A 13,234-nucleotide genomic window follows, 5' to 3' on the forward strand; every position below is an offset into this window, starting at 1 on the left:
AATGAGTAGTATGTTTGGCCTATCCAATTCGCCTTTAATCTAATTTGTGTTTGTTGTTTCATGTGTGTCTCCTGTAAAAACATGATGTCGCTTTTCAACGATTTTAGTTGAGCAAAAATTTTTACCCCTCTTAATTGGTTCGTTGGCACCCCTTATATTCCAACTACAAAATGTAATTCCTCCATTCTTTATTTGTCTATCGTCTTGCATTGTAAATCAAGGTAATATTCCTGAATCATATGGTGCAACCAAATACCTCAGAATTTTAGTTGGGTGGTCATCCCGGTTTATTAGATTTATATTGCATCTCCTTCTTGTAAAGTGCCTTAGAAAATGAAAGAAAATGTGATATACAATTACTTTCAAAAAAATTAAACAGATAAAAATCTTGATTGTGCTTTAAAAAAAAAGGTGCTATTAAGGTATCTAAGGGAAGATACCTTAAGGACGAATAGCCATCAATGATGGCAAAAAATGTATAGACCTCCGTGATGTTGTTATACATTGAGCTCCTCCCCCTTGGTGAATCCTCATAAAAAGTTACATTCCGTTTCATATTTTGTCTTTTCTTATATGAGTTTATCAAACCAGTGCCAGTGACAGCAGAGAGAGAAAAAAAAAAATAATCAGCAAGAGACATAAGGAGTAAAAAAACAAAACAAATATAGAACACAACATATACACAATTATATAAGTATATATGTCCTTCCAATTTATCCAATCTTAATCTAATCTAAACTTTCCCATATATATCCACCCTGGATTCTTACATAATATCCCATTCTATAACTACGATACATCATACAAGCCGGTACCAAAGGGTTAACTACCGTACAAGCAGGTGCCAAGGGGTTAAACTTTGAGCTTTTCATCCAAGGTTGAATATAACCAAGCTCTCTGAATAACACATTCCAACGAGATAAGCTTTATAATTGTCTCGGTAACTCGGCCATTTTAAAACTCTGTAAAAAATTCAATCTTCTTCCTTGGCAGCTTGCCCCGATGTTTTTTTAACGATATCCTCTGCATACTTTAAAGCTTTTCCGGGATCTGCAAATGAGCGTTCAACACCGTTATAAGATACCTTCATTTTTCTGGGAAAGTATATTCCATATCTTACTCCCGGGACATCCCTCAAAGTGTGTCGCGAAATATTCGCACATTATCCCCACGGTATGTCTGCTTCTTCCCATGTGATCTTTTTCAATATAAATTCCACTGAAGGGATGTCACGGAATTTCACAATTATCTGTCTTGAATAATTTGTTCCTCTTGCAACACGCCCAACTTGGTGAGCGACGTCTATTCTTGGTTCTTCCGACAGTTCAAAGATATCTTTGAGTAAATCAGTAACGAAAGTACATGCTTGAGATTCATGTCCCTCTCGTCCTTCCTTTACTCCGAGAAACCTCAGGTTATATCTCCGAGTTCTTGCTTCCAGGTCCAGACATTCATCAGTCATTCTTCCAAGGAGAGTTAAAGCAACATTTTAATAATTGAAGTTTTAAAAATCATTACACTAAGTGCAGACCTGTTGGGTCTGCTACCCCAAGGCAATATTCCACCATTCACCTGATCCCCAATGCAACCCGTTCCCCCAACGCAATATTCCACCACTCATGCTTAACCCCCAACTGCGCAGGCACGGCTCATGTTCCCTCATCCCCCAACACTCCCTCCCCCTCCTCTTCACCCTCCCTCTTCTTTCCCCTCTCCTCCTCCCCTCATCCAATCCTTCCCTCGCCTTTCTTTCCCTCCTTTCCACTACCCTCAGTCATTCCCTCCCTCCCTCCATAACTTCTCTCCCCTCCCTACCCCCTTCTATCCCTCTATCCCCCACTCTTCATCTTCCCTATCCTCTCCCACTATCCCTCCTGACCTCCCCCACTGCTCTCCTCTCTATTCCCCACTCTCTACATCCCCCATTCCTCCCCTCCTCTACCTCTATTCCCCCTCCTCCCCACTCTCCTCACCTCCCGCACTTCCCCCCCCTCCTCCCTCCCTACCCCCTCCTCTCCCTCAATCCCCCCACTCTCCATCCTCACCTCCCCACATCTTTCCCCTCTCCTCCCCCTCTCCCCAAATCCTTCCCTTACCTCTCCCTCCCTCTCCTTTCCCCAATCCTCTTTTTCTCCCTCCCTCCCACCATAAAAAGCAGTATGTGCAGTTCCTTGTTCCACAGGTCACTCAATGTTAGCTGCGGTTTAGATCCGGTTTAGATCCGGGGGGGGGGGGGTCCAGAACCAGGGGCCGCAGTTTAAGAATAAGGAGTAAGCCATTTAGAGCGGAGACGAGGAAACACTTTTTCTCACAGAGAGTGGTGAGTCTGTGGAATTCTCTGCCTCAGAGGGCGGTGGAGGCGGGTTCTCTGGATGCTTTCAAGAGAGAGCTAGATAGTGCTCTTAAAAATTGCGGAGTTATGGGATATGGGGAGAAGGCAGGAACAGGGTACTGATTGGGGATGATCAGCCATGATCACATTGAATGGCAGTGCTGGCTCGAAGGGCCGAATGGCCAACTCCTGCACCTATTGTCTATCCTTCTAAACTCTAGTGAGTACACGCCAAGTGCCAAGTGCTCATCGTAAGTTTAGAACTCATTCCTAGGATCATTCTTGTAAACCTCATCTGGACCCTCTCCAGAGCCAGCACATCCTTCCTCAGATATGGTGCCCAAACCTGCCAATCCCAATGGGTTTAGGTTTAGGTTTAAGTTTATGTTTGTCACATGTTCTGAAGTATAGGGAGCAGCTTTGTGTTGCATGCGTTTGGATCAAATCAGATAACACTATTGTGGCATCGGGGATGATGCTGGGTTTGACAGTGACTATACCTACACTTGCAGTAGACTTTAGACTTTTTAGACTTTAGAGACACAGCATGGAAACAGGCCCATCGAGTCCATGCCGACCAGCGATCACCCCGTACACTAGCACTATCCTACACACCAGGGACAATTCACAATTTACAGAAGCCAATTAACCTGCAAACCTCTAAGTCTTTGGAGTGCGGGAGAAAACCCTGAGCACCCGGGGAAAAACCATGCCGTTTTACCACTGGAAGAACGTACAAACTTCGTACAGACAGCATCCGTAGTCAGGCTTCTGTAAATTGCCCCTGGTGTGTAGGAGTGAACTGGTGTATGAGTGATTGTTAGTCGGCAGGGATTCGATGGGCCGAAAGGCCTGTGTCCACTAAACTAAACAAAACTACTCTGCAGAGCAGGTTTCAAGATTTCAGGCTGTATCCTGTAAACTGTTTAGCCATACATTCAAACAGACTGACTTCAGGTGAAGGCCGCCCACCCTTTGACACTGATCCGTCACATAAGATCATGGTTGACCTATTTGTAACTTGGTCTCCAAATTTATGTCCACTCCCTGAAATCTGTACTCAGCCACTCGATCCCTCTGTCTCACAGAGCTCTGTAATCTCTCAGTATTTTGATAAAATACGAGATTATTTCTCTGCCAAAATGGCAAATTTAATATGTTCTCAATTATTTTCCATTTGTCACATCATTGTCTGCACATTTAACCCAGCTATCCGTTTGTAGTCTCCTTATATCTTCACAGCTACCAGTCTTATCAACCATTCCCTCAGAGTCTTCATCAACATAATTTCTCTAAATATGTTCGATAAACCAGAAAAAGGACCATTTATGCCCATTCTCTTTTTTTTTGTTAGCCAAGCAATCTTCTATCAATGTATAGCTCTTTTTTCCATATCGTATCTCTGTCTGCACTGTCGAGGAGTTGGCGGCCTGCGCATTTACCATCACGGAGCTCGCGATCCTTGTCGGGGGTCGACTCGCGGGAGCTGCAGAATTTAACATCGTAAAGCTTGCGGTCTCCGGGCAGAGACCGACTTTCGGGAGCTCTAAGCCGCAGAAGCTTCGACAGCCCCGGCGTGGGGGCTATGACCGCTGGCTGTGGGAGCTTCGATCGCCCTGACTGCAGATGGTTCAACTGCCGCGACCGTGAGAGAAAAAGAGGAAGAAAATTGGACTTTATTGCCTTCCATCACTGTGGGGAACGTAGGGAATCTGCTGTGGTGGATGTTTATGCTAACTTTTATGTAGTTGTGTGTCTTGTTGCTTTTTTTAGTATAGCTGTATGGTTATTCGAATTTCACTGTGCCTTAATTGGTACGTGACAATAAACTGACCTTGAGACTTTGAAACCTTAAAGGTGAGAACATTGTTCAATAGAAAAAATATAACATTTTGATTTGAAAGGATGATTGATAAATCAATGGCTAACATGTCAAACTGACCCTTTTATACATTATTTATTTGGAAACAATTGGAGCTCTTTGTTCAGTTCTAAATTCAAGGTTTTCCCAGAATTGTGTGAACCACATAAGGTACCGTACCTGCAGAGGTAGCAAATAGAGAAGATTCAAAGATGTGGAAGAGATCTTAAGAAAATATCAAGAGATCAAGATCAAGAAAACTTATGAACCAGAACAATAACATTCTTACATCCTGCAGCTTTACAGGCATGTTAGGTTCAACAACGATAGCTATACAATAAATTATTGGATGTATTATACATTATTATTATTATATCTATCATATGTGTTTGGGTGTGTGTGTGTACCTGTGTGTGTGTGTGTGTGTGCGTGTGTAAACATTTCCTTTATACATTGATTTGATGTCTGATGCTATAATATTTTTCCATTTACAGTAAAGTCAACATCAAGATGCGTTTATTACCCAATGCCACTGATTATATAATGGTGAAACCTTCGCCGCGGGCAAGTAAGATTATTTATATGTATAATTAATAAATTAATGGTTTGTTAAGAACTAGAAGCGGAATGGTGGTGCAGTTTCATGCTGTAAATATGCAAGACCTCAGCCCATGTTTAAAGGCCCATGTAGTTATTCACTGAACTGGATTAACAATTTATGTTAAACTTAGCTGGACCAGGTAAATCTTAACCAGCAAAATATGTTTTATATAATGGAATAGAATCCAAAAAATTCAAATATATACATTCAGCATCAGGCATCATATCAAAGACATTAATTTTAATTGGTGATTTGAAAAATGAAATTTATGGTATAATATGTTAAGTTCTATAAATATATAAATTTGTTTGCGGCATCAAGGTGAATTGTCTTGCACATTTGATGCAGAACCAATGTTTTTAAGTCGTGTTTTGCATTGATAAACCTGGTGCCATCTCAAAATGTACAGTATTTAGTGGGTTAGTTTTAACACTTGGATTTTGTTAACATGCTCTGTAATAAAATAAGGAAATTAAAATTGAAAATCTAAAGACTGCAAATGCTAGATATCAGAAATGAAACTGAAGATTAAGGTCAAGCGGTATTTGTGAGAGAGAAACACGGTCAATGGTTCAGGTAAATGGCCCATTGTTGGAATGATGAAACATTAACTCTGATGAAAGGTCATCAACCTGCAACATTAACTCTGTTACCCTCATCACAGATGCTGAGAGCATTCTGGCCCAACTTGCCCACACCGACCAACATGTCCCACCTGCACTAGTTCCACCTGCCTGTGTTTGGCCCATATCCCCCGAAACTTGTCAAAACAAGTAAAAATGGCTGTGTGATTCCCCGTAAACAGTTCATGTTCCCCATATTCTAAGGCTGGGGTAAGAGAAGGACAGCATTATTTTGGCGGAAAACTCTTTTCCCCGGTAGAATGCAGATTGGATTTGGATCCACTCCAAAGAATCCAGTTGTTGAAAATTAGGGATGAGGTACAATCTCTAAGATCTGTACTCCTTTTTATTTTATTTCTGGAAACAATTTTGTGGACGACTATTGTACTTTTCACGGCAAATAATAACAGTACAGTGTATTACCACCCAATCACAATGAAGCTGCTTAGTGTAGCATCAGGTTAGACATGGGTACAACATGGGTACAACGTTGTTCAGAATACTTCTTGGATTATTTTTCTCTTTGCATGCATGTTTAGAGACAGCATTTAGTTACTGAGTTCATCATTGCCAGTGCAATGTGGTTGATCAAACAATTCACAATAAGAATAAATCATCCCGCCACTGACCAAGCTGCTGAATCTGCGCATGGTAGTGGCAAACTCATACTGGTTAACCAAGTCATCCTGAATTAGGTGATCGTGTCTGTAGTGAAAGCCATCCTTAGTTGTACCTATAGACAAAACATCACAGAATCCTCAAGCACAATTCTGAACGATATTCTGCTTCATTAGAAGTATATACCAGAGGTGGTGGCAATATGATATGCAGGCAGATACAGTAGACCACATTGGGAAATTAACTCCTGACTCCATGAAGTCTTACAATACCTGGTCAAGCACAGGCGAGAAACTCCTTCTGTGTATTGCTACCATTCTTCCTCAGCAGTTGAATCACAACTCCTACAGTTTGTACAAAATGTGGGAGAAGCAGTGGAAATAGTAGGTCACAGAGTGAGTACTCTAGATGGGTGAACTTCAGAGCAGATAATGATCTTCTCAAACAAGAATAACATGTATCCTTGACACCCACAATTGAGTATCCCACAATCAACAACTTGAGGGTCACCACAATTGACCAGAAACATCACTGGACCAACCATGTGAATATTGTGTCTGCAAGAACAGGTCAGAGACTGTGTGGTCTGTGAGGAGTTACTTATTTATTGATGACTCGGTACATTTTCCACACACATTAACCAGGAGTGTGATAGATCCCCATCCATCTTTCTGGATGAGAGCGCCTGCAATTGCTTCCAACACCAGCCAGGACAAAGCAGTCATCTTGATTGATATCACATCCGTCACCCTAACTAATCATTCCCTCCACACCTGACACACCATAGCTGTAGAGTGAGCCATTCATAAAAACATAAAACTCACTACATCACACTGCCAAGGATTATTTGGCAATGCTCAGCGTCTACTCGTCAGAAGTGCCACTTAGCAAGTGATGGGAATTCTACCACCTACCAGTTTGCCGCAAGACAGTTAATACCTTGACTTGAAACAAAATCAGTGTTACTTCATTGCTGCTGGGCCTAAAGCTTGGAAATACCCACCGAACAGTCTATGGAGTATCTTCACCACCAGGACTTCACTAACATCTCCAGTATGAATGACTAATAAATACCAGCAACATGTGATGCCCACATATAATAAATGAATACAACTAAACTTGGTGGAAATTTGTTGAAGGACTTCCTGGAATTTGCCACTACCATTGACTTCCTGGTTGAAATCCCCTCCAATTGCTTTCAATGTGACCTGGGTGAAAGCAGTCTACTTGATTGGTATCTTAACAAATGTATTAACCAGGAATGAATGCACAGTTGAATGTACAGTAATACAGTGTAACACATTTTTTTGTCTTTCCCTTCACTTTATCTTCAGTTGCAGTTCTTGGTAAGTGTATCCGGGGAAAACCAATGACAACACCATCTGGCTTTTATTATAAGAACCAGTGGATGTCAACAACCTGCAATATTCGTCACTTTAACACTCCTGCAAATGTTACATCCTGTCTTCGTGGGAAAAGGATTTATCTGATTGGCGATTCCACAATCTACCAGTGGTTTGAATACTTGGCTAAATTTCTTCCAGGTGAATTGTGTTCATTTTTCAGTCCTCATTTTAGAGGGGAGCATATTAAATGCTTTATGTTACATATGAATTTGGTCTTCTTTAGCTTAGTTTAGTTTAATTTATAGATTAAGCGTGGAAACAGGCCATTCAACCCAACGTGTCCGTACTGACCAGCGATCCCCGTACATTAACACTATCATACACACACTAGGGACAATTTACATTTATTCCAAATCGATTAACCTACGGACCTGTATGTCTTTACATAGATACATAGAAAACAGGTGCAGGAGTAGGCCATTCGGCCCTTCGAGCCTGCACCGCCATTCAATATGATCATGGCTGATTATCCAACTCAGTATCCCGTCCCTGCCTTCTCTCCATACCCCCTGATCCCTTTAGCCACAAGGGCAACATCTAACTCCCTCTTAAATAGAGCCAATGAACTGGCCTCAACTACCTTCTGTGGCAGAGAGTTCCACAGATTCACCATTCTCTGTGTGAAAAATGTTTTTTCTCATCTCGGTCTTAAAGGATTTCCCCCTTATCCTTAAGCTGTGACCCCTTGTCCTGGACTTCCCCAACAAGAGTCTTCCTGCATCTAGCCAGTCCAACCGCTTAAGAGTACGTACAAACTCTGTACAAGCAGCACGCATAGTCAGGAACAAACGCAGGGATCTGGTTCCCATATGGACCTGTCCCACTTAGGCAACTATTTAGGCGACTGCAGGAGACTTTGCAGTTGACACATGTTCGCGGGTGGTTGCCGGGGAGTCGCCTTCATGGTCGTGAGGAGTTCCCACATTCTGGGAACTAGTCGCGGCCTCATTATGGTCGTCAATATGATGAAAAATTTGCGGTGACTAGAATGAAGCCGCCATGGAGAGCAACGAGAATTCTTGAGCCGTAAGTGGGTCGCAAGGAGGCCCAAGTGGGTTGGCTTCTTAACAGTTGTCTCCACACCTTCTCCCTCTTCTCCCTCCTTCTCCCTTCTCTTCCCTCCCCCTCTTTTAAAGGACTTGCAGTACACTGTGCTGGCCGTCTTCAATACAGCGCCAACTTTCCTGTTCATCGCGGTGTGTGTCTGTCCCTTGGCTTTGCACCGTGTGAATTTCAGACACCACTCCCCACCCCCGCTTGCCCTGGCCCCCGCCTTTGCTACATTTGTGTGTGTTCCACTCTGACAATCGCTGTTCCAGTTGCCAGTTTTTCAGGCGATTGCCGGCAAATTGATAATCGCGTGAAAAATTGCCTAAGTGGGACAGGCCCATAATGGAGCAACTCTACCGCTGTGCACTGTGCCGCCCCAAATCTGCTTTATGAGTGATGTACAACAGGTCAAATCAGCTTGAAGCCAATGTTGTACACATTATATTCTTGCCACTGCAGATAGGGAATGGCATTTTGGAAACTGCATCGGCTCATGGGCAGAGAGTGCACACATGATGGTTTTTTCACACAGCTGTTGGTGAAGAGAAAGCAAAGTGTCATTTGCCCACTGGGGTTGGGAGACCCTGTCAGACTTGGACCAATAGCTGTGGAAGAAAATACAAATAACACAACTCCTGAGACCTTTATTAAAAATAGAAAGAAAAATGCTGCCGATGCCGGAATTCTGAAATAAAAACAGAAAAGACTTGAAACATTCAGCAGCAAGTCAGGTGGGATGTGCGAAAAGAGAAAAGGATTTAATATGTTCAGAAACATAGAAAATAGGTGCAGGAGTAGGCCATTCGACCCTTCGAGCCAGCACCGCCATTCAATATGATCATGGCTGATCACCCAAAATCAGTAACCCATTCCTGCTTTCTCTCCATATCCCTTGGTTCCATTAGCTTAAAGAGCTATATCTAACGCTCTCTTGAAAACATCCAGTGAATTGGCCTCCACTGCCTTATGTGGCAGAGAATTCCATAGAATTACAACGCTGGGTGAAAAGGGTTTTTTCAGTCCTAAATGGCCTACCCCTTATTCTTACACTGTGACTCCTGGTTCTGGACTCCCCCAACATCAGGAACACCTTTCCTGCATCTAGCCTGTGCAATCCCTTAAGAATGTTATATGTTTCTATAAGATCCCTCTCATCCTTTAAATTCCAGTGAATATCAGAGTCAGAAGTCAGAATAAATCTTTTGGCCAAGTATGTATCCCTGTCATACTAGTATCTCTAATTGGTTCCCTAGGTTTGAAAATATCCTGCTCATTTGAATGCATGTAAATATTAACCAAGCAATGTGAACTTAATGTAATCCCACTTAATGGAATATTTTCCTTCCAGGTCTCAATTCATTTGACCTTGGCTATTCTGGAAATGCTGGACCTCTCTGCGCTTTGGACAAGGAACACAACATCATGGTGGAGTTTTCCGTACATGGTCCACCAGTTCAATTCTATAATATTTGGAGTCAGCAATTGCGGTACATTTCAAACAAAATAGATGAAATTAAAGGAGGGAGAAACACAGTTATCGGAATTACCTTATGTGCCCATTTTACCGCTTATCCGATAGAAGTGTATATTTGGAGGCTGCAGTCCATCCGGAGATCAATTCTACGACTGTTGGGCAGGAGTCCGGATACATTGGTGGTGATAAAGACAGCGAACGTACGCGCTCTCACACAACGTCTCAGCATCTACCAGAGTGACTGGTTTTCCTATCAGCTTGATTCAGTGCTGAGAAGGATATTGGCTGGCATCAACGTAGCATTTGTGGATGCATGGGAAATGACCATAGCCCACTACCTGCCCCATAACATACACCCTCATCAAGTCATTGTAAAGAATGAAATAGATGTGTTTCTTTCATATATGTGCCCTTCTGAGAATAATTAAGCAGTTTTATTTGTTCCGTTGTGACATAATCAAAGGTTTGCCTGAACAACCTAAAACCGATTAACATTTGAAACGTTGATATCAGCTTCCTTTTGCGCTATTTAACACTTCAATTTTGTAGGAATATGCAATGATTTGGTTAAAGAAAACTATCTTTTATTTTCTTACCCCTCTGCATTATCTTGAATTATGTGTGAGTCAGTAAATAATTTTGGTATTATCTAAACTGACGTATGAAATTAAAGCGGAGAATGCTGGCTTGTTGAGTGCTTCCAGCATTTTCTGTTTTCCAGCCTCAACAATCTCTTGATTTTCCCACTTGCGACCGGAACGATCCCAGCATGAGTGACCTTTCCACGTGCTCCTGTATGTTCCGCTTGTTGCTCCCCAACTACCCTACGTTATGTTTACCAAGATAAAGGCTCCAAAGGCTAGAATTTCTCGGCCTTTTTTTAAGTTTTTGCCAGTGAACGATCTTGCCAATTTTAATGAGTATGCATTTAAAGAAGACATCTGCTAACATATTCTAATTTGTTTACCATTGTGTCCCTTTAATGTGCTGTTCCATTGCGTGTGATTTAATCTTTAGTTTCTTAGGAAGCTCCAGATACCAAACACTCTTCTACCAGCTAGCCACTTCATAAGGTCATAAGGTCATGTGATCGGAGCAGAGTTAGGCCATTCAGCCCATCAAGTCTACTCCGCCATTCAATCATGGCTGATCTATCTCTCCCTCCTAACACCATTCTCCTGCCTTCTCCCCATAACCCCTGACAGCTGTATTAATCATGAATCTATCTATCTCTGTCTTAAAAATATCAATTGACTTGGCCTCCACAGCCTTCTGTGGCAAAGAATTCCACAGATTCACCACCCCTGTTCAGAGCATGCCTTAAACATTTCTTCTCAGGCATGATTCAATGCACTAGTTAAATCATAAACCTGGAGTAATCAGAGGAATTATGCCCTCTCTCTATGTCTTTCTGACTCTGCATTCATCTCTAATTGTCTCTCTTGTTCACTCTCTCTCTCTCTCTCTCTCTCTCTCTCTCTCTCTCTCTCTCTCTCTCTCTCTCTCTCTCTCTCTCTCTCTCTCTCTCTCTCTCTCTGTTGCGCACCCTTCTTACTCTCTCTCAAGGCTCATAAGGTCATAAGGAAGAGTAGGATTAAGCCATTTGGCCCATCAAGTCTACTCCACCATTCAATCATGGCTGATCTATCTCTCCCTCCTAACCCCATTTCCTGCCTCCCCATAACTTCTGACACCAGTACTGATCAAGAATCTATCTATCTCTGCCTTATAAAGTGTTCACTGATGGCCTTCACTGCCTTCTGTGGCAAAGAATTCCACAGATTCACCACCCTCTAAAGTAATTTATCCTCATTTATCCGAAAAGATTGTCCTTTAATTCTGAGGCTATGACCTCGTCCAAGCTTTTCACATAAATTCCGATAGCTTTAATAAATTCATGATAATTCCTTACAGTGGGTGCACACAGTGGAATTAAACATAATGGATGCAATTCCGCATGTAGACAAAATACCCGTCTCTTTTTGTCTCTCGGAATTTGTCTCCATCTCTACTTGTCTATCTTGCTGTCTCTTTCTCTCTGTTGCTCGCCTTTCTTACTCTCTCAAGGCTCAAATAAAATCTGCTAACTTTAATCAATTTTTGTGAATTCTATGTAGGTTTTAATTTTTATCCAAAGATTTATAGGTTAGCCGAAGGGTCAAGAAATTGAGAAGGTTTACAGGTTCACTGAGAAATTACAGCTATAAAACAGGGATACATCCCCCATCAGTGGGATTGGTTGGTCGTCAGAGCAGTTTTTTCTTTTGTATTAATTAGGGGCAACAATGATCTTGGTTTTCTGCTCCGACCCGATCTTCATTCACTTCAGCCATTTGTGAAGTCATTGCGGGCACTGGACTTTTTCTCCTTAACTGTAACACTATTTTCCTTAACTGTAATTGCCTTAGCAGCAACGGGAGCCTCAGCGGTGGTGGGGCCTCGCGATCGACCCGCAATCAGCGGTCGATGAGCGTGAGGGGGCAGGGGAAAACAATGGGGACCCGGCATGAGGGGGTTGCCTTGAGGGACATTGGGTGAACAAAGGGGGATCCGGTGTGGGGAGGGGGAGGGCACTCTAGTTTTAGAACCATTTGCCCAGGGGATGAGCCTGTGTTTGTTTGTTTGTTCTTTCATTTGTTCCAGTTAAGGCTGTGCACACGGCAGCCAGCCAATGTCCTTTTTCTTATTTTTTCACTTTTAATTTTAATTTCAAGCTTTCGTGTATCTTGTGTGTTGTGACTGTTGGCAAACCAATTTTCCTCGGGGGATGAATACATTTCTATCATGTTGTATGGAAATGCTTAAATCTATATTCTGCCTTCTTGCATTTTTCTCTTTGCACTTCCTGCTTTTGAGGTTAATGGTTAGATTACACTCATGTATGGAATGATGAGACTGGAAAGCATGCAAACAAAGTGTTTCACTGTAATTCTTTTGTGGTGAAAGGTAACCGGATCCAGATTTACAAACTGTTGCTTTTAGTTTACTAAACATCAAAAGTATTGTTTGAATACTATCTCGGCAAATTTGCTTAAGAAAATTTATATCAGCCGTGGCATATTCTTTCAGGTCCATTGTTGAGTCTTTGAATGTCTCCCGTTCCACCGATACCAAGCAGTCATGGAGTTGTCCTGCTATCTCCCCCTGAAAACTTGTGTGTAATCCTCACACTGTAGCTGTATTGTTCAGTCACTGCATACAGTGTATGCACTTTCCAAACCGCGGCAAGGATGGAATAATAGGCATTTTGATGATGGAGAAGCTGTGGT

General features: G+C 42.2%; 1 protein-coding gene across 2 annotated transcripts in view; it reads left to right on the plus strand.

The window, feature by feature from the left end:
• LOC129702889 (NXPE family member 3-like) overlaps window positions 1–12,464 on the plus strand; it is a 29,571-nt gene extending 17,107 nt beyond the window's left edge. For both annotated transcript variants that reach the window (XM_055644962.1, XM_055644963.1), the window contains exons 4-6: window positions 4,688–4,761; window positions 7,370–7,579; window positions 9,840–12,464. In XM_055644962.1, coding sequence (XP_055500937.1) covers window positions 4,688–4,761; window positions 7,370–7,579; window positions 9,840–10,393 — 838 coding nt within the window. In that variant the 3' untranslated portion in view covers window positions 10,394–12,464. The remainder of the gene's footprint in view (window positions 1–4,687; window positions 4,762–7,369; window positions 7,580–9,839) is intronic.
• The last annotated feature ends 770 nt before the right edge of the window (window positions 12,465–13,234 follow it).

Source organism: Leucoraja erinacea, chromosome 13 (genome assembly GCF_028641065.1).
Source record: "Leucoraja erinacea ecotype New England chromosome 13, Leri_hhj_1, whole genome shotgun sequence".
Taxonomy (NCBI): domain Eukaryota; kingdom Metazoa; phylum Chordata; class Chondrichthyes; order Rajiformes; family Rajidae; genus Leucoraja; species Leucoraja erinaceus.